The sequence below is a fragment of the Periophthalmus magnuspinnatus genome, chromosome 3 (assembly GCF_009829125.3).
Source record: "Periophthalmus magnuspinnatus isolate fPerMag1 chromosome 3, fPerMag1.2.pri, whole genome shotgun sequence".
Lineage (NCBI taxonomy): Eukaryota > Metazoa > Chordata > Actinopteri > Gobiiformes > Gobiidae > Periophthalmus > Periophthalmus magnuspinnatus.
In genome coordinates, this window is record NC_047128.1 from 17,458,236 (window position 1) to 17,481,268 (window position 23,033).

General features: G+C 39.1%; 1 protein-coding gene across 9 annotated transcripts in view; it reads left to right on the top strand.

The window, feature by feature from the left end:
* neo1a (neogenin 1a) overlaps window positions 1-23,033 on the top strand; it is a 312,642-nt gene that overhangs the window by 257,712 nt on the left and 31,897 nt on the right. For all 9 annotated transcript variants that reach the window (XR_008649252.1, XM_055232509.1, XM_055232511.1 and 6 more), the window contains exons 13-16: window positions 8,204-8,348; window positions 12,815-12,925; window positions 15,508-15,702; window positions 19,134-19,229. Coding sequence is in view for 8 of the 9 variants with exons in the window: in XM_055232509.1 (XP_055088484.1) it covers window positions 8,204-8,348; window positions 12,815-12,925; window positions 15,508-15,702; window positions 19,134-19,229 (547 nt within the window). In the remaining variant the exon portion in view is untranslated. The remainder of the gene's footprint in view (window positions 1-8,203; window positions 8,349-12,814; window positions 12,926-15,507; window positions 15,703-19,133; window positions 19,230-23,033) is intronic.

Sequence of the window (23,033 nt, forward strand, 5' to 3'; positions counted from 1 at the left end):
AGAAATCAGGTACGTTGCCTTTAAGGTAAGATTTTCTTATCCAATACTTCACAAACTCTAGAAACGCAACAGCATACATTTATCTTCGTATCTTTTTCACCTCTCCTCGACTTCTTGGCTCCCCTCTCCCCTCCGCTGCTTCCTGTGCCCAAAAATCCCTGTAGTTTTACATATTTGCGGTGGGCACATATCGCCTTTATCTGAGATTGGATTTTTCTTCTCACTCTTTGCACTGAATGAAATCTCTCTCCCTCTCTCTTTCTCTTTCTCCCTCTCTCTACCGCTCTCCCTCTTTCTCTCTTTCTCTGTACCTCTTTCTCTCTCCCTTCCCTCCCTTTGTCCCTCTCTTTCTCTCTATTCCTCTCTCTCACTCTCTCCCTCTGTCTCCCTCCCTCCCTCCTCTGTCCCTCCCTCTTCCCCTCTGTCTCTCTCCCACTCTCACTCTCTCCCTCCCTCTCTCTTTTCCTCTCTCCCTCTGTTTCTCTCTCCCCTCTTTCTCCCTCCCTCCCTCCTGCTGTCCCTCTCTGTCTCTCTCTCTCTCTCTTCCCAGGGAACAGCATGGTCTCCCCCTCTTTCACTCTCTCTCCCTCTTCACTCTCTCTCCCTCTTTCTCTCTCTCTCTCTTTCACTCTCGCTTTCCCTCTCCTCCCAGGGAACGGCTTGGTCTCTCCCTCTTTCCCTCTCTTTCTCCCTCTTTCACCCGCTTTCCCTCTTCACTCTCTCTCCCTCTTCACTCCCTCCCTCTCTTTTCCTCTCTCCCTCTGTTTCTCTCTCCCCTCTTTCTCCCTCCCTCCCTCCTGCTGTCCCTCTCTGTCTCCGTCTCTCTCTCTCTCTTCCCAGGGAACAGCATGGTCTCCCCCTCTTTCACTCTCTCTCCCTCTTCACTCTCTCTCCCTCTTTCTCTCTCTCTCTCTCTTTCACTCTCTCTTTCCCTCTCCTCCCAGGGAACAGCTTGGTCTCTCCCTCTTTCCCTCTCTCTCTCCCTCTTTCACCCGCTTTCCCTCTTCACTCTCTCTCCCTCTTCACTCCCTCCCTCTCTCTTTTCCGCTCTCCCTCTGTTTCTCTCTCCCCTCTCTCTCCCTCCGTCCCTCCTGCTGTCCCTCTCTGTCTCCATCTCTCTCTCTCTCTCTCTTCCCAGGGAACAGCACGGTCTCGCCCTCTTTCACTCTCTCTCCCTCTTCACTCTCTCTCCCTCTTTCTCTCTCTCTCTCTCTCTTTCACTCTCTCTTTCCCTCTCCTCCCAGGGAACGGCTTGGTCTCTCCCTCTTTCCCTCTCTCTCTCCCTCTTTCACCCGCTTTCCCTCTTCACTCTCTCCCCCTCTTCACTCCCTCCCTCTCTTCCTCTTTCTCTCGCTCTCTCTTTCACTCTCCTCCTAGGGAGCAGCTTGGTCTCTCCCTCTTTCTCTCTCTCTCTTTTTCTCCTTCTTTCACTCACTCTCCCTCTTCACTCTCTCTTACACTCTCTCTCCCTCTTTCTCTCTCTCTTTTTCTCCTTCTTTCGCTCACTCTCCCTCTTCACTCTCTCTTACACTCTCTCTCCCTCTTTCTCTCTCTCTTTTTCGCCTTCTTTCGCTCACTCTCCCTCTTCACTCTCTCTTACACTCTCTCTCCCTCTTTCTCTCTCTCTCTCTTTTTCTCCTTCTTTCGCTCACTCTCCCTCTTCACTCTCTCTTACACTCTCTCCCCCTCTTTCTCTCTCTCCGCTCAGAGAACTGCTCCCTCTCTCCCTCTCCTTTTGTCTTTTAAGTGGATTTACACTCGTTGAATGTGCTGTAGTTCTGTATTAGATTAGACTGACTTCTCGATAGAACACTGGCCGGAGTTGTATTCTGTAATATATCTTTTGGTGTTGAGACGGGGAGTTGTGTGGAGCTGTGTGGAGCTGTGTGGAGCTGTGTGGGGCTGTGTGGAGTTGTGTGGAGTTGTGTGGAGCTGTGTGGGGCTGTGTGGAGTTGTGTGGAGTTGTGTGGAGTTGTGTGGAGTTGTGTGGAGTTGTGTGGAGCTGTGTGGAGCTGTGTGGAGCTGTGTGGAGCTGTGTGGAGCTGTGTGGAGCTGTGTGGAGCTGTGTGGAGTTGTGTGCGGCTGTGTGGAGCTGTGTGGAGCTGTGTGGAGAGTGGGGCGGCGGTTTGAGCGTTACAAGTTGCTCTTTGGCTCGTGACATGTGAGATGGTGTGTGCAGAAAGTTCAGTGTTCCTCAGTAGATGTGTAGAGTGCAGGAAGTGAGACGTGTGTCAGAGGAAAGTGGATACTGGCTTTTGGTCGTCTTATGAGATTCAAGAGGTGGATTTTGTATTTTGAACGAGCACTATGGAACTAGTAGACGTTTTGCTGTACGGTTGTTTAATCGCAATCGAATCAAAATTGCAATTTCAATGGACCCAGTTAGCAAGTCCCAAAGGCTGCAGTTTTTGAAGTACCACAATTTCCTCCAAAAACAACAAAATCTCTTGTCTTATTCTGCATTCAAAACTACAAATGTGTACACACAAACTTGTTCTGAAACATGATCTTTTTATCAATTCTTCTGGACATGTTTCAAATGTGAACTTTGAACCTAATCCATTATTAACACAAATCTAATCGGCAAGCGTGAAAAATCACAATTCCATAGTTTTCCAAATAGTTCAGCCCTACATCAGCCATTTAAAAAAAAATTGTACTTCTCATAGTAGTTTTAACAAAATACGTTTACTCCTACTTGAGATATTTATTTGCCGGTGTAACAGTACTCCTACATGAGAAAAACTTTTGGTTACTTTTTAGTTCCACTGTGAGTAAGTAGTATTTTCAAATAGTAATTATATTTTAAAATAATGTTACTCTTATAAATGTCATCAATTCTATCCACGGATACACCACCCGCTTGCTTCCAATGACATATTATTACCAGGAATGTTCCACAGCGGAGCATTAAACCTGTGCTGATTTAATTAGTTGTGTTGCTAAAAAATAACTTGGACAAAATACAAACATGATGTATTTCCATGGTAACAGCCGTTTTCTGATACTTCATCCTAAACTCTATCAATGGGCTTTGGAATTATGAAAAATTAGGATTGTTGGCATAGCGATAAACAATTTAAAACTAAATATTACATATTTTTAATGGGAAGAAGTCCTCAAAATGTTGCACAGAATAGGAAGCTGAAACCATCAACTGTATATATAATTGGATATAACTAACCTGCTAGCCACCCTGTTCCAAATAGGACGTGATCATGGCTCCATCAATTCTGGCTCCAGTTCACTTTACATTGAAAAATTGTCGCTCCTCTGTCTGTAACTGCTGCACTGAGCCTCATCATTTTGGTCTTAAAATATTTGTATTAACCCACTCTACATGCTCCTAATGTTTTATTTCACAATTGTGTGCGTAAGTAAAGATATGAACATTAATAACAAACTAATCAGGCGCCTTCTTTCCCCAAAGTTGCTCCCACTAGCGTTAGCAACAAGTTTGATTGACAGCGTTGCTAAGTGTCTGCTCCCTGCTAAACCAATAGTGCAGGTGAGAAGGGGCACTATTCAACAGCCTGGCTCCGGATTGGCTCTTTGGTTGCTATGATACTTTCTGTCAGTACTCTGCTCCAAATTGGCCCTTATAACTGCTCGCCTCGATGAGCTTCAATTGACTGGAACTCACTCAGTCCACTTCTTCATACAGGATGTACGACTGAAACCCATTAATACTATTTTAAACAAAGCAATAACATCTCCATGGAAACGAGTAAATGGCAAACCCTCCACCTGAAGAGTTCACCAGCGCTCTGCTGAATAATTCACATTTAGTACATCTTTATTAGATGAAATCTTGTTGTCCTTTTCTGCTCCTCTGATTTTCCCCAAACCCAAACATGTGATTAGTGAGCATAATGAAGACTTAATGGGTCATTTAGTTCGTGTTGATTTGGATCGCGTTTAGAAAGAACGCTCTCATCAGGTAATTAATCCTGTTCAATTTCACACACAAGAGGGCCTCCGCTGCTCTGTTGAAAATGTGTTTAATGAAGAAATTACAGCTCGTTTTCAAGCACTTATTCAATACAAGGTTATTTATTATCAAAACTTGAATACAGAAATTTTTGTATAATTACTAAAGACTCCTAGATATCAGAGGTAGCTAGTATGCAGTTACATTTACTCAGTTATATTTACTCGAGTCATTTTTTAAACCTCTGCTAGATGTGGCATAGTGGTTAGAAGATGATCCTATATTTGTTTTCCACATACATTTCATAACATTAAAGGAGCACTATGTAACTTTTCTGTTCTTGGAGTTTGCCACTGGTTTGTTAAACATATCCATCTTTTATTTATTTAATTACAGCTGCTTTTATTACAAAACAGTTGCATTGAAAAGCATAACTAGCCTGGTGGTCTCCTTGGTTTTATAGAGCGGGATACGCCTAATGCCATACTGTGGAACATTCCAGGAAAAGCAATAAGAAAAGTTTCAAAATGTAGCTTATTTATACAAAATCTATAGCGTAAAAAGCCTAGAAACGATAATCAATTCCTCGCTGCTATATCATGTCTCGTATAGATTTTCATTGTTTTAATATGCATAATATTTCCTGTACCGTCCCTTGTGTTTTTCCCACAAGTCGATTTAAGTGCAATTAAAAGTGTTCCGGGGCGCTGTGCATCACCGGTGGCACGGAGTTTAATAAGAAAAGTGAAAATAATTGCCAAAACACTTAACACGGATCGAATGTGTGAATTCCCTGGACAGAGGAGCAGAGGAGGGAGAGGGTGTGTGTCTGTGTTTGTGTCTGTGTTTGTGTGTGTGTGTGTCTGTGTATGGGAAGGGGGGGGGGGGGGGTTTGGACTCGCAGTGGGACGTCTTAATTAACTATTGTGCCCCGCTGTGCCCCGCCTCCTTTTACACTGCAAAAGCCTAATGTGTGCTTAAATGAAATGACTTTAATTAGGGCTATTTATCTTGATTTGGGTTCATTAGCAGTTTGTTGTTTTTTTTTTTTTTAGATGATCTGATCGCCTTCATTTTTTCTTATATGAAATGTGCAATTATTTGTATTCATAAATAAAATAATAGAAATCATTGTAAAAATAACAAGACCGATGTGAGAGATGTCGTGCCAGCTCATGTAACCCGAGTCACAAGTCGTTTTAGGCACAAAAAGAACATAACTACTGGAGACAATATACTGAAATACTTACTAATGCTCTTAAAATGAAGTTGACCTTAACCCTTTTTTTAGCTTTACTTGGTCTCCCAGTTAATACCGCACTAACTGATGCTGCTCATTCTAAAGTACTCGATAGCTTTTACATCACTTATAGCTAGCCGCAATATTTAGCTTTTCAGGAAATCTGCTGCAGTACTTTTAATATCCCAGTGGTTTTGTGATGTCTTAGCATTTCTTGAATTGGAAAAGATTAATATTGCAACTAAGGACTATGTAGAAAAGTTTGAACAGAAAAGGGGTTTCTTTATTGAATACTGAATACTGCAACTCACTGAAAACTCTGCCTCTTTCTCTGTCTTTTTTATTGTATTATTTTTGTAATTGTTACCTTTATTTTTAATTTGTATTTATTTATTTTAATTTTTTTAATAATATCTGGATTTGACATTTATTATTAAGATGGTGGGTTTGTTAATAAGAAAAAATGTATGAAATGTATGAAAAAAATTGTGATTTGCAAATCTTGTATGGATATGATGTGATCTCCCCAAATAACATATTATTATTATTATTATGTGGTGGTGATTATTATTAGGCCCGAGCCTGGGACTACGTCCCGGCGAGGGACTCATTAGAACCACGTCCGGAGCATGGAAAATGGCAAAAATCAAGTAGTAAACACGCCCCGACATGGCAGTGAGTGGTGTCAAAAATTAGAACTCAATGACCTCTAATTGTCACAAAAGACCCCGAGAAAAAAATAACGAAAGACGACTCGGTAGCGCCACCTCAAACTTTGATTTTCATGGGGCCAATGGGAGCCCGACTCGGAAAAAAGTCAACGTAAAAATCTGAAACTCACATCAAAAAATAGAACATGTCGGGACATGACAAAAATTACATTATGGCCCCGCCCTAAAATGTACAGGAAATCGGCCAATAGCCAGCCTGCAAAGAAAAAAGCCATTTTTTAAAGTTTTTAATTGCATGTAACTCACACAGTTAGTGTCCTATGTCCCGGCATGAATATACTCTTTTTTTCAAAATGTTGATCTGAACACACAGATATACAATTTACACAGGTCAGACATTATATTGCTCCACAGCGCCCCCTTGAACCTTTTAATGGTATGCAAAAAATTACTTTGTCACAAACATTTGAAATTTGGCATGGACATCCCTACTGACATACTGAACAAAAAAGCCAATGAGAATATACCTCTATTTTCAAAGGTGTTGCCATGGCAACGTCTGACATTTCTCATTGAAATACATGGGATTTCATAATACTCTCATTATACTGAACAAAAAAGCCAATGAAGACATACCTCTATTTCCAACCGTTCAGGTGTGACAATGTCATAAATGGTCTCGTTGGAATGAAAGGAGTAGAATTACTGAGACACTGATTGTGGGGGGAGGGGCGATGTAAGCGGGAACGAAAGGCCGGATCTTCGCGGTGGCGTGTACCCCACGGTCGCAAGGGGTGGCGAGGGCCTTTATCACTGCTTTCAGTTTTTATTATTATTATTATGCATTTTATTTATAATTCACTTTACATTTGAAGGTTTTCTCAAAGTGCTACAGTATCAGAATTTTAGATTAGATTAGTAACATCATTTAAAATTTGGGTTTAAGAAATGCAAGTGCTATTAAAACAGCACATGTTCAGTACACAGACAGCTTGTTTACTTTTCAGTTCAATAAGATGTTTTGCTTGTTTGTTTCTCCATATAGAAAATCCCCAAAATGTGATAAGCGATTATGTTAAAACACTTACTGCACTAATCTTTTGTCTTAGTGGCTTTCATCCCCCCGACTGCCAATCATCCCCCCTGTAAAATGCTCTCACACAGTCACATTTTGATGCTACAGAACAAATGTTTTACAGAAAAGAAGCAAGACTTTGAACGTGGTGCCAGTTTATGTCTCATGTGTATAGACCGGCCCACTTTTACTGACATATCAACCATAAACCAGCTCCTTGCATTTTGACATTTTGAAAAATCTTATTCAACTGTACCATTTTTTTTGTCATCACTCTATATACACTTCAAATAGGATATCATGTGAGCACAACCTATTCCAGTCATTCGAACTCTTTTAGATGCAGATGTTTTGCAGTGTAAACGTCTCTGCAGCCATTCATTCACATCTGCTCTCGCTCCTCTCACTCTTCTCTGCAGACTCTGGTGATCCCAGTTGGCCTGTATGCATATGACTACATGGGCTGTCATTTAACCTATAGGCAACTCCAGAATGAGAGGAATAAATGTTTTTCTCCCCAGTGATTAGCTGCACTAACGCTGAGGCTGTTTTTTTTTTGTAAAGGACTCCTACTGTAGGCTTCAAGGTTACAATGGCAAGAAAAAATACTGCATAGAATAGGATTATATCGACAGGAAATAAAAATAAGTGGATGGGGATGGTGGATTGGTGAAAATTGAAGTTTTCTGAGAACATAACTTTCAAATGCAAGATGGTACAGGATTACTCAGATGTTATTTACACATTAATGCTGGCCAGGAAGTTGTTGCGTTCCTGCTGAATTTGATCTGCATTTAGACGTAAACAATGAGGTGTGAAGAGAATCCATTTTTAGGTGTGAAAAGATGCTGTACATGTTTTTGTTTGCTCCCTACTGATACATTGCGCTACACAGCATAAATAATGCTACCTCCTGTTCACACTTTTGGGATAACTTTGAGACGTTGTCCTTTTCTGGGGCTTTGGTGGTAAATGTGAGTAAGTGAGTGAGTAAATGGGGCTTCAAACATGCATGACTCTATCAGAATACGACTTTGAGAAAGTTAGTGATGAAGGACAACCATACGAACATGGTTTAAAGGTTCTATGTTATGCAAAATTAACACGTTAGAATGTTTTTACCTCTATAACATAGATCAGAAAATAGCCTAACATGGCCCCTTTATATCATAACTTGCTCATCTACTTTAGAACTGATGTAAACGATTACTCAGGTGAAAAAGTTAAAAGAATATTATACAAGTGTTTGCATAATATTCCCGCTGACTGTGTGCTTGTCTCCACAGAGCATCATGATGCGCTGGCAGCCTCCTCCAGCCCAGGCTCAGAATGGAGAGATCACAGGCTACAAGATCCGCTACAAGAAAGGCTCTCGGAGGAGTGAGACTGCTGACATCACTGCAGGCACCCAGCTCTACAAACTCATTGACAGTAAGACCCTACCTGCTCCCAGTCATTCAGACACACATTAGCTGTACTGTACTTTCTGGGGATAATTAAGTATTTTTGTATCGTATATTGTAGGCAGAGGTAGGTAGAGTAGCCAAAAATTCTACAAAAAGTACAAAGTGGTGGTTCAAACAATGACTTAAGTAAGTAAGTAAAAAGTATTGAGAAAAATAATACTTGAGTAAGCGTAACTTAAAGAGTAACTGCCAGGAGGTAACATCTGAGTTTTAATTTAAAGTGAATGCAGTTTGAAGGACATAACATTAACTAATGCCTAGAATCTGTTATTTTCCAAAGGATAGACACAAAAATAAGAAAAACTAAATCATATCTGAAGGAGAAGTGCAGAAATCACAAATGTTCAAATCATAATGTCAAAGTTAATATTTTGTCACTTGTAGACTTGCTCACAGTGAGAAGAGGAGCCAAAACTTTTACTCAAGTAAGAGTACTGTTAATCCTGCTCCGGTCATGCAGGGACCAGACAGCCCTTGGCAAACCAGATCCACAAACCACATGTGGACTGGTTGGGTAAACTCCCATGAACCCTCGAGCACTTGATGGATGGAGTATAGAGCTGGTCTTGTGTTCAGCAACTCTGATGAAACACCTCTCCACTGCCACATTGCTCCTCCTGAATCCGAAGTTTGACTATCGGTTGGATTCTTCTCTTTAGTACCCTGGAAAAGACCTTACCGGGAAGATGAGGACTGTGATTTCCCTGTAGTTGGGGCACACTCCTCCAGTTCTTAAACAGAGGGACCACCACCATCAAAGTCGATCATCGACCTTTGGCTTAGGGTGTACCCCTCCCAACAGTAAGAGACCTGTCCTTTACGTATGGTGGCTGAGCTGTGGGCATAAGCAAGCCCACACCATCTCACTGCCTCTCCCCACGAGCAACGTCAAAGAAGTGGAGAGTCTAACTCCTCGAGAGGGGTTGGGCTCTAGATCTCACGCGTCAAGCCTTCTGCCTTTAACTGCCGCCCAAATCTCTCTGCACCAAAACTCTACTATTTGGTACTTTATTTAACCACATATTAATTGCCAGCTAAGTGGTAATGTAATTTAAATATAGGACAATAATAAACATGTGTTCAGCATGTAAATGTTTGGTTATTCAGGTATTACATAGTGAAGTGATTATAAATACCTTATTAATGCATAAGATTATATTTATGATAATGTCCAATAACATCCACATGATGCTACCAAAAATTCAGAGTTTTGAAAAAGCCTCTTAGATGAAACATGTTCATTCTAAAATATTTTTTTTACAGTTGATAGAATTCAGTTTTCTTTTTCATGAAAGTTTTCATGAAACAATGGATAAATAGTTGTTAAATAAAGTGCTTTATGAACATTATAAAGATTTAATTAACTGCTATGTGTTCCAGGGCTGAATGATTTAGAGAAAATACCATTTTTGATTGTTCTGACGAGCATTGGGATTATATTTTCAATTTATATTTTAGTAATAGTATTCTGTTAAGTTCACATTTCTTGTGGAGAAAATTATGGTACTTAATGCTGATTGCATCAATTCAATTAGATTGCAGTTAATCTTGCAGACCTAATGTATGTCTGTCACTACTAGTTAGCTATTAATATGTGGGCCCTAAATAAAAAAGTTACCAGCCAAACTAGTCTGTCCCACAGGGAAAGATCGTGTACCACTAGGGGTCCCTACCACCACTTATGCAGTATCCAATATGAAGTTGTATTGTACTTTCCATCTCTCCTCCTGCTTCCAATGCCGTAACGTCTACACCAGCTGTGATGGTTTATTATTAACGCATCCTATCTGATGTCGGCTCCAGTGTCTGCTTTGATCCGTCCTGCTTGTGACAGCTCGGAGATGAATTACTCTTTACTATCCTGCTCTCTTATCCCCAAGCGAGCTATCTCCGAAACTGTCTACTTCACTACAATATTTAAAACATATCGTGTCTGTTTACCATCCCTGTCGTCTACTTATTTACCGTCATGCAAAGCAATCCCAACACAGCTAAATCAACTGCACCAACCCTATCCGCGCACCTACACAGAGGTGGATAGTACTTGGCTACAAGTACTTTTCAGAGTACTCGTCTAGCAGCATACTTTTACTCCTACTTGGTAATATACAGTACTCTTGCAATGTGAGTAAAGTCACTCCTCCTTTACGGCGCTATCACAACACAATCAGCGTGCTAATGAAACTACTGCACATCACATGAGATTTGTCAAGTTGCTGTGTACAGTTTTGTATCATGCTTTTGTATATTTATGGAGAATTGTCGTGTGGAAGCATGGGTGACGTAGGCTTGCGGGCTGAATATTGGACAGAATCTTAAAACTTAACTGTAAGGACGGTTTGCATAGGGAATGGGAGAGATCGCTGAATTACTCAAACATGCTTGGATGACATTTAAAACCTCTTCAGGCATATTTTTAATGAGGGAACAATGTTATAACATGGTGGAAAGCTCAAAAAATCGATTTTGCATTATACCCCCTCCTTAAGTAACTCTGATTAGTCATTTTTTTTACACTTGAGTCATTTCTAGAACCACTAAGTTGTACTTTTGTATTATTTTGAAGTAACGTTACTCTTACTTGAGTACATTTTTTGGCTACTCTACCCCTCTCTGCTTCTACCCAAACATGCACAATACCCACGGAGTCAACGCAATGGTGATTAATATTATATAGCATCTTTCAAGTGGCGCTGCTCCATGCTGTGCATGGCATCAAAGAGAATGCACACTTAAAAGTTGATTTTCGGCAAGGATTCTGGCTTTTTTTTTTTTCAGGTTCAATGGCGTTTAGATGGAAATGGTACAGCCTTGAGTGAGAATACTTGGATAGTGCTCCCGGGGCAAACCGCAGGGGAGGAGAAACCCAGCGTGCGGTGTGCAAATGCGAGCGCGTAACAATGATGAAAATGTGCCCACAAAATGAATACAGCAATATGTCATTTGTCAGCAGGTACTCCCCTTGCAGTGAATACTTAAGTGGGACCCAACGGAGGAGCTATGAAATATGAACCAATCTCGTCTAAGTTTTGCTTTAGTTTTCGCTCTTAACAATCCTTATATTCAGCTAAACTGGCAAAGTTGAGTGTTTAAAGAGCAGGTATTATGCAAAATTGATGTTTTGGAGCTTTATGTCGTGTTATGTTATACTCTCATCAAAACATGTCTGAGTGATCTTGTGTGTTAATACTTAAAACAAGACTTAAAATACTATATAAACAGATGAGGGCTAAGTTGTCCAGAAAGGTAGGTCAAAAAGCCAAATTTTGAAATTTGATATATTGCTGAGGTAACTATAGATGATTAACGATCATTTTGAAACTAATTTATGCCACTGACGCAATAACCCAAGAGATTTAAACCACAAAACTATTATAACACTTAAGTACTGTACATAGTTTGCATCTGTAATGAGTCATAGAAGTTATTAATTCAACCTTTTACGGCTTAAATCTCATCACATAGCCAAAAAATAACAAACCATTTCCCATTAGAGCAAAGAAAAAGTACACACGATAAATACTGACCCCCAAAAAGTATTGTTCCAGCTTCCATATATTGAATGATGAGTGGATGTAGTAATTCTCGCGACAGCCCTAGCCTCAAAAACGCCTCATATAGGACTTTTTAAATGGCTTGTAATATCCAGGCTAACATCTATTTTACAAAACGAATAATAGTCTTACATCATGTTTGATCCCCTCTTTTCAAAGTGCCCCCCACAGTGGGACATCTCAGTCTGAGGGAGCTGTAGATTGGAACAAATCCTCCCAATTTTATCACTTTAAACTAGTTCATTTTTATCCGACTGGCTGCCGCAAAATCTGTTCTGAAAAAGTTTGCCCAAGAATTCCTCTACTTGATCACTCCCCTGACACTTGTAAAGATTTCCCACTGCAAAATCCATACAGAACTATTATGCATCTGTTAGAAAACCAAATCTTTGAATATAAGTCTTGTCTGGAGTAGGAAACCTCAGATGACCGTAGGGTTGTGGGGGAAGCAGTAAGAGGGGTGGATAATGGTTAAAAGGCCTGTATTACGCTTCTACGAGTTCTTGTCTGTTCCACCTTGTGATGTTATGTGGTAATACAGGAAGTGCTTCACTGCATTTCTAAATCCCATGCACCTTCATTAGAATTAATTTGGATGATTTCAGTCCTGGAATTGCCTACCTCTGCTGAACTAAATGCAAAAGGTAGCTCTTAACTTGGAAACTATCAAATCATGACATCACAGTGTGCAACAGAGCATTTTGACCTTTGGAGATGTACACTGACTAATAATGCAGGATTACTCTAAGCATGTGTGAATGAAACAACACTTTTTTTTATGACTCAAAGCTCACAAAAGCCTTTCATAGTGTTTTGCATGCTTCTGTTGTACTGTGGGATTGTGCCTGTCTGACCTGGTCACTGTTTGTTTTGGCAGCTTTGGAGCGCGGGACGGAGTATTCTTTCAGAGTGTCGGCCATGACTGTGAATGGGACCGGACCCGCGACGGAGTGGACCACAGCTGAGACGTTTGACAGCGACCTGGATGGTACAAGCACATGTAGTCATTCACTAATTATACACTACCAGTCAAAACTTTGGAAACACCCTCTCATTCAGTGTTTTTTTATGTTTACTACTTTCTACATTTTAGATACAGAAGACATCAAATATATGAAGGGAGATGTATGGCCTTATGTAGCAAAGAAAAAAAAAGTTAAATATCTTAACTAATAAAAAAAATATATATATATATATTTTCAAACGCTTAAAGTAGCCACATGGTGCTTTTTTCGCTGCAAATCCTTGGTCTTCTTTCAAAGAGCTTTTTGATGAAGTCTGCTGAAATGATTTTCACTTCACAGGTGTGTTTTGTCAGGGTTGAGAAATACCAAGAGTGCAATGCAGTGATCAAAGCAAAGGGTAGCTATTTTTCAAAATGTAAAATCTAAAACAAGTTTGGAGTAAATTTTTGGTCTACTACATTCCATATGTGTTAATTTGTAGTTTTGATGCCTTCAGTGAGAATCTACAATGTAAATAATCATGGAAATAGAGGAGAAAAATACATGACAAAGTGTGTCCAAACCTTTGACTGGTAGTGTACCTGGGTACTACAAGATTTGGACCATTATGTCCAAATTACTTATAAATGTACTTTCTTTGTCTTTTCTTAAAGGAACAACATGTAGCTTGTGCTCCTTTTCACAGTCACAGCTGAACCTGTGTTGCCAGAGCCTTAAACTGCAGATAGAGACATATACAAGTTTTTTGTCAGAATATGCACAGGCCATGCCTCATGTGAGGTAGTGCAGTTTAGGTAGTGACCATTCAGATCAGATAGAGTCCTTTTAGGTTTAAACCAACTGGATTTCAGCATTGAATCTGGCAATCCAAATGAGACTCATGTGAGGCCCATTCTATTCACAGATAGGTCATGTTTATGAAATTGAAATCAAAATCTTACAAACTGCCTCTTTAAATAATGCAGATGTTTCAAAATCTATACATTTGATTTGCCTCTTATCTCAAATTTACTTCTAGGCCTACAGAATGTTTGGATTAATTGATACCAAAGAAAACTAGATTCAACAAATACTTATCCTGTATGAATCCTTTATTTTATCTTTTAAGACAATAAAAAAAAATTAAGAATAAATTGTCCTTGTGGACAAAACATAGAAAGTATAATCACATTAAACCCAAATATGTATCAAATGTTATGTTCAAACAGTCTTGAGTATTCTTATCACTCTGTCAAATGGACTTTGATTGTTGCTTATCTTTGTATCAAACGGAATAGTTCTGTTGAAAATCTTGCAAATACTACAGCAACTGGGTAGATAATCCCTGGCCCCCTGCTAAGTGATTGCACACCGCGCTCTGAAGATTTCAAAGTGAGTTTTTGAATTGTGCCTGTGTGATAATTATGCGTCCAAGTGTTTAAGATTTAATTAATTTATACATAAACTAAATGAGTCTCATTAGGGGATGGATGTGGAAATGTAATCTTAATTAGATGTAATTGCACTTGAGTTGTACAAAAGAGATTGAATAGCGCTGATGGAACCACTTTATGAGACTTGTAATTTATTGATTAAGTTAGTGATGTGCTGTGCCAAAGTTTCACTGGGGCGTGAAAAGTATAATGCTAACTGCTGAGTACACGAATTAAAACTGGATTTAATTGTTTTTGAACTTTATTAGCATTTATATATTCAGTCTTGGTTCAAAGCCGTTTGTTAAGATGTACCTTTAAGTGAGATGAACACAAAGACTCGTCCCATCACATTTCAAATGGAGCAGCTAAACTGGACAGTGTTTAGTTCCACTTTAAGTTTAGGATGTTCCAAATGTCATTCAAGTCATATTGCTGCAGTGTCCCTGAGAGTAATGTGTCTGGTTGCAGTAGGAAAGGCATCTGGTGTAAAAAAAAAAAATAAAAAAAAATAAAAAAATAATGGTGAAATGCACTGTTCAACTTTGTGATGCCATTAAGACGTAAAAGTCCGTACACCGATTGGACTGATGCATCAACTCACTTGGACCCTCTGCTGGCAAGGGTAACTTTTAAAGGTGCACTATGTAACTTTTCAGAAGGACGTAACTTGCTTGTCTCCATGGAAATGATACTGTTACTTATCCATCTTGAATTTAATTGAATTACATGTGGTTTTATTGCTCAAAAGTATAGAAATAGTACTTCTTGTCAGACAGGAGCGTTTGTTTACCTGCTTCATGTGCTTCAACTACTTCCTGTTACCTTCCTCTAGAATACTTAATTCTAAGTTTAAAACTGAGAGTGAACTTTTACCAAAGATGCTCAAAAATACCTTATAAACTTGCATTCTTACTATGAGTGGGGTCGCCTTTCCACGGATCTGACTTTTTACTTGGCCTGGTGGCATCAACTGTTCATCTCCATGGACATAGTTCAGTATATTGCCATACTGTGAAAGATTTCTGGCAAAGCATTAACGTGTCGAGCGATAACAGCTCTGTTAGAAAAAGTTACATAATGCATCTTTAATACTGGAGCTATGAAGTATTGAAATGTAAAATACTAGCACGCCGAAGCTAGTGTAAAAGCTTTGTAGTTCTAAATATCGTCTTTCCTGTCTTGCTCCGCAGAGTCCCGTGTGCCGGACATGCCCAGCTCTCTGCACGTGCGCCCCCTAGTGAACAGCATCGTGGTGAGCTGGACGCCTCCGGAGAACCAGGACATTGTTGTGCGTGGTTACACCATCGGCTATGGCATCGGCAGCCCCCACGCCCAGACCATCAAGGTGGACTACAAGCAGAGATACTACACCATCGAGAACCTGGGTAAGAGCATTTTGAGGGACTGCCGGGGCACTAAGGGGTTAACTTTATGAAGCTATAGACCGTAAATATACAAGCTGTGTTTAGAGGTTCAATTGTTTCTCTTTTTATATTGGGATGAAACGGTTAGTCATGGCATGCCCAAACTGTGGCCCTGGGACCATATGCGGCCCTCAAACCAATTTTTCTTGGCCCTCAATCTTCCAGGTGAATTGGCCCATATTACCTTAAGCAGAACTTTTTACTGTATATTTCTGAAAATCTACTTTACCAAGCCTATATCAAATATTGAATGTGTCCCACTGAGGATGTAAGCATAAATAAAGGTCTAGTGGTTCAGTCTAACTTGTAATAATAACGCAGATTTGAACTGTATTGGTGACCAGTCTATGGCCCTCAATATCGGCCCTCAGCTTTGTCTGTGTTTTTATTTGTGGCCCTTAATGAGAAAAGTTTGGACACCCCTGATCTAACTAAATATATATATATATATATATATATATATATATATATATATATATATATATATATATATATATATATATATATATATATATATATATATATATATATATATATATATATATATATATATATATATATATATATATATATATATACATATATACATATATATATATATACATATATATATATATATATATATATATAAAATTCTCTACAATGGCACATATTCTTGCTTAGCATCTTGAGATACCTGGCTCCAATTTGGTGAATGTTTCTCCACTCTTCACCCTCATTAACACACTATACTACACTATCTGATAAAAAATAAAAGTGAAATAAAATAAATAACCAAAATTATGAAAAAAGGCATGGATAAACAAGACTAATCAAGTGTAATATAGAGAATGATATTGTGTCATTGCACTTTATATATTGGTATAATATTAAACCAGTGGAGGCTTGTACGTTGACAATATAAACACTGTTAAATGTACTCACTGTTAGTTTTTCGTAAAGTATGTTTGTTGGCTTCAACATGTTTGTTTTGGTTAGTTCATCAGGCGCTGGCTCCCACCTAAACCCCAATCACTTGTGACCGCTTCAGCCGGAGCCAAACAAGATAGATTTTCGAGAGTTGGTGAACTCATAAAAATCACAGGAATTCATTTTGCTGGAAAGGTTACACCTCTGTTGTGGATGGCGGATTTTTCACAACAATGTTAGATGTTCAATTTACCTCCATAGTATTGGCCCGAAACAATAACGAAACTAAAATATGCCAAGTTACGATACTTTTTGTTTTGCATCTCACTGCTGAACTTAATTCCACAGCTATAGAACCACACTGGCTTTAAACTTGGATCAAACTCAACATATTAATTAAACATTATATTGTCTATACCAGGGGTGTCCAAACTTTTTTCATTAAGAGCCACATATAAAAACAGACAAAGCTGAGGGCCGATTGAGGGCCATAGACTGGTTGTCAATACAGTGAATACTTTACATTTTCTCAATTATTACAAGTTAGACTGAACCACTAGACCTTTATTCATGTTTACATCCTCAGTGGGACACATTCAATATTTGATATGGGCTTGGTAAAGTAGATTTTCAGAAATGTAGAGTAAAAAGTACTGCTTAAAGTAATATGGGCCAATTCACCTGGAAGCTTGAGGGCCAAAAAAAATTGGTCTGAGGGCCCTATGACCCTATGACTTTGTTTTTCTTCTCGCTTATACCAGACACTCAGCATCCTACATTTAACACCGCAAAACTCACAAACTTAAAACGAGAGATGATATTCCCCTTTCCCAGAACACACTGGCTGTTCCCCCATTCCACATGCTTATTTAAAAGGATTAGCGGGATATCTCTGCCACGGAAAACTCCTAATCTGATATTATCAAACAAAATACATCAGTGAGCTTCGCTGTTATCAAGTCACATCAGCGCTCACAACTGCGCCATCCTCCTAAAACCATTTTCCTCCTGATTGTGCGATACCATCAGTTTTGGGTTTTGTTTTGGGTTTTTTTCCAGACAGTGTGAGAATGTAGTTCAGTAATAGCTCTATCAGTAGTGTGATGATTCAGGGCTCACAAGTCATTTGACAGAGACGAACAGCGAGCAGTTTCAGTTCCATTTCACTGTTGATTTTCCACCTAAATTATTATCAGTCAATATTTACATTGTTTGCGAAAAGGATGAAGCTAAAGTAATTATGAGGACAACAGCACCGTGTGTGTGTATGTGTGTGTGGGGGGGTGTTTGGTGAAATATCCATAACACGTAATTATAATCACAGAGAGGAGGTGTGGAGAGGGAGAGGGACTAAAGTGGTGTTGATTGAACTACTGTGTGATCTCAGTACTGATGTTGGAACATGTAGGGCTAGGAATAAAGGGCTTTCTCATATCTGATACGATACGCAATGTGGTTCACAATGTGGCAGTACTGCAATGAATGATATACTGCGGAAGATATTTTAAAATAATACATTACAACTGTATTTTTTGTTCTTTGCTTTAAAAAATAAAAGATCTGTGGAGAACCCGCTCATGGTTCGAATGATCATGGTATTGGTTTAGTAATTAGAACACCTGTCATTGATTAAATTCATGATGGATAAGTTTAATGCCGTATTGTGGAGCATTCAAAGTACTACAATCTACACCTTTAAACTGAAACTAAACGCCAAATCCTCTTTTTCACTCCTGTGTAAATATGGTGTTTAGGATTATCGACTGTTCCTGGTTATTTTTAGCGACTTTAATTTGCAGCTTTTTGGTCAAACATGTCTGCCTCTGTAATTTCCAGTAGTTGGTGACATCACACAAAACTGTCCTGATTGCAGCCAGGTGTTTCTGATTACAAACACCTAGCTGCAGGGGCAAAGTTTGGAGTGTGGATACCAGTTAGACCAATCGCACTGTTCCTTATACCTCCAAACCCCGCCCCTCTTTTCTTTAGTCCTCCAGGTACAGCCCAGTTTAGCCGCTCTATTAGTGCCACTTGAATTAAACAATACATTTTAAGGCAGCATTTCTTTGTTAAACCACTACACGCACCCTTTTATGTAACTTTCGTGGCAGATGGTCTGAATGTTCTACACTATAACATTAAACGTATCTATAGTACCTTCCAAACAAGTGACGCCACCAGGTTAAGTTACAGGTGAGATCTGTGGAGAGGCAAGCCCGCTCTTACTAAGAATACACATTTTTTAATAACCTTTTTTGCAATACCATCATTAAATGTTTCTTGTCTTCATTCAATTGACTAAGTTTCTCCAAACTGGCAACTGAAATATATCAAAATACATTCATGACTATGTATCGGTACAGTAACCCACAATATCAGTACTGAATAAAAAAATATAATATTGTTGCACAGTATAATATTATTTATATAATTTTGATATTTTGTCTCACCCCAACTAATACGTACATGTATGGTTGTTCCAGACCCAAGCTCGCACTACGTCATCACCCTGAAGGCCTTTAACAATGTGGGAGAGGGGATCCCCGTGTACGAGAGCGCCATCACAAGGCCACAGTCAGGTATGGTCATGATGACTACACATAAATGAAGCCTGTGTTATGCAATGTCTCAAAATGGTGGAAAATGTCTGTCTTCTTCTTTATAGTTTCTTTCAAAAACGTCTTAAGAATTTTGCTTGAATACATGAGAGCGTTGTGGAGGTTGGAGGTTTGAACCTGCCTCGGACTATTGTTGTCGTGTTTTTTGGCAAGACACTTCATCCACCTTGCCTATGTGTGAATATGTGTGTGTGTGTGTGTGTGTGTGTGGGTGTGGGGGTGTGGGGGGGTGTGTGTGTGTGTGTGTGTGTGTGTGTCGTTGGAAGTTATTGGAGCGGTCGCAGGTGCAGATAAACAATGCAGCGACCCCAGATACAAAGAATTTGGAAATTATCCAAATTTAGTTTTTCAATTTGAGTATTTTTGCTAACTTTTAAAAAAAATCATTTGTCATGGTGGTGTAAAACATGAGGAATTTGGGAATTTTAATCAGTGTAGAAAAACCTTTAGTAAAATGTAATCAGCCTTCTGCATAGTAATATTGGAAGAATATCTCTGAATGAATGAACGACAGTCTTGTAGTGGCTCCATAGAGTGGAAACAGCAGTATATTCAATGCTATTTAAGTCCTACCTTGGCTGTGTTGTAGTGCGTTAAGTATTTGACCATGAGTGAGAGTATTGCAGGTTTGATCCCAGCTCAAGCGCATACTGTTTTTGTGTCATGAGATGGATAGAGTAGGAAAAAATTGTACTCAAGTAAGAGCACTTCAAAATAATATTACTTGGGGAAACTACTACTATATCTGGTTTCTATTTTGAAACTAATGTATTTGGAAAGAAAAAAACAATAAATAATGATAAGAATCTGTTATTTTCAAAGGATTTACCAAAAAATAAAAAAATAAAAATTCAAAGGAGCAGTGCAAGAAACTCAAATGTTCAAATCATTTTATATTGTCAACATAACGCTTTCGTGACTTGTGGACTTAGAGTAACCACAACTTTTACTCAAATGAGAGTACTGTTACACTGTAAAATATATTACTCCTAGTATGCTGCCTGAAAACTACACAGATGTACGATTTCTTCAGTTTCTCAAGTAAATGTAAGAGTAAAAAGTACTACCTACCTCTGATCCCATTCCAAACATAATAATATGCCTTGCCTGTGTGGTAGGAAAGGCATCTGGCTTAAAAATATCTGCCTGCATTTGCTGTAATCCCCAGGTGAATGGTGTGTATAGTAGCGGGTTCGTCTCCCCTCTGAGCCCAGAGCAGTCCAGATAAAGCCTGTCTGTAATAGGAGCGGACTTGTTTATTTGGAGGCTACAACAGTCACAAAAGACTAAAGACACAAGCCCAGAACCAGTACTGATGTCTAAAAGAGTTGCAAGTTTTAGTTTTCACGTATACCTAGAATATTATATTTGTTTTGAGATATTACTGACTGATCTATCTTATCTTCACAACAAAAAAAACGCCCTCTGAATGAAGATTTAATATGATTTTTTTCTCAAAGTGCCGATACATTTTCCTTGAGACCAGAAAAGGCTTATGAAATCTCATTCCTTTGACTAAAAGGGCCCATATTGCGCTATTTTCTGATGTGCGTTGTAATATTGTTTCCTCATCAAAAATGTACCCAGAGTGGGAGTTGTATTTTGAGCTTGGGAGATGCAGACAGCGTAGTGATGAAGGGTTATTCAAACACGTGTGAATGAAACAAAACACAACATAGAAAAACTGCTTTTGGTGAGGTAACAACATTATAACAAGGCTTAAAGCTCACAAGGGTACATTTTGAGTAATATAGGGTCTTTAAAATAAAACAAGTCAGCTATTCTAGGTATGAGGAATAAACAAATACTCATCAGTACTACTCAAAGCCAGTTAATAAAATGCACTGCAAAAACCTGGAGTTAGTCCTGACCAAGACTAGTTCAAAATCTGGAGGTGGGTCCCACTGCAATAGTGAAGCTTTAGCACAGATCTCTGCTCTCAACCCTCTGTGTCTGTACATCCATTTTAATCAAATATTAAAAACACTATTTGCATCTAGAGAGAGCAGGTGTCAGGCATGATTTTGTGTTCTCTTCAGAATTAGATTATGCTCAGTTTGGACAGCTGTTGAAGAATGCATGAATCTAGTTCGTTAGTTTAGGAAATGGGTGTCTGATACATTTAAGAATTAGATGAGCAAAGATGACTGATGGTTTAAATCAATGCATTTATTAAAATAAACATGCATTTTACTGTGAATGGGCTTGTTTCTTCAGACCTGACCCTTTTTCTCCATGGACATAGAGAATGCCAGGAATGCTATAATGTGGCACATTCCAGTCAAACAAAAAAAATCCCCTTGGAAACAAAGGGATTTTTACCATCAAGTCTGAATGAAGTCATCAAAGTGAGACTGAACACCTTAAGTCCTCCCACAACCACATTTTGTGCTGCTAAGCTGGGAAGTATCTGGAGGACTAAGGAAGAGAGTGGGGGTAGGAGAGGAGCAGTGTGATTGGTCTCACAGTTCACACTTCAAACTCCGCTCCTGCAGCCATGTGTTTATGATTACAAATACCTGGCTACAATCATGGTGTTACTGCGTGATGTCACGTAGTACTTAAAAAAGCTGTGGCCACTTGGAGGTAGCGCACACTTTACCTGCTTTGCTCTACAACTTCCGAGCGCCAAGAACAGTAAATAATGTTATTAAAACACCATGTACACAGTTTAGTGGCAAAAAGTTGATTTAGAGTTTAGTTCAACAATACAAGAAAGTATTGAATGAAAGCTTCAAGTTAAGTTTTGAGTATTTCTTTATTTGATAGTTTTTATTAGGCCTTTGTGTTTGTATAGTGACTGAACTTGAATATATTTATCTCAGTGACACATCCTGAGATGCGTCACTGAGATAAATATATTCAATATATTTCTTCTTATTTCAAGTCCCAAACCATCAGAACGGAAAGTTTATCTACCATTCATGCACAATCAACTAGTCAAAAGATTTGAAAATACAACAAACTGACAAAAGAATTATAGTAAAAGCACAAGTTAAACTGGACAAACTGGACAAAACATTGTAGGAGTGAAGACATTTCACTGCTCATCCAAAAAAATAAAAGAATTGAATAAGATATCATAATTTGTAACTTCATTATAAGTAAAAAAAAAATCCCCAAATTAGGTTAAAAAACACTTCTCTTCTCCCACTCTGAGCAGAAGTAGACCTCTACTTTACTGTGAACAATTGTTCTCCAAACTGTAAGTGGCTTAGGCTGTGTCTGACAAGCATTCCTAAAGTGCAGAGCCACTTAGGCTGGGGAGTTCACCCAGTTTAGGTGACAGTAAGAAGACAAGCTGCCTACGTCCTGACGCGCCCCCCTCCATCATCTCCCTCGTACCCCCCACAGTCACCCCCTGTCTCCGCCTTACCCCCCACAGCCTTCCCAGCATCCATCGTCCCAGTATGAAATGGGGCGGTATACTGGATGACACCTATCTCGTCGATACTGGCGGGGGGTGGCAGCCGGTAGAATACACCGAGTCTGCGAAGTTTTCCCACACTGAAAAAGGAGAATTAAAGTATGAGTTAAAATGAGTTTAAGCCAAGTGTATGAGTCTGGGTTGGAGAAAGATCCAGTAGTTTCGATTGAATTACTTCTATACTGCTTGTTTTATGATATTTCCTAACCAAATTTACAATGAACTATGAATTTGATCAGATCGGGGCTTTGTGCGCAGCTCGTTGTGGCAGAGGCTATTGGATATAAAATACAAACTTTAAAATTGTGTTTTAAATCGTATACTGGACTCCAAAGTGT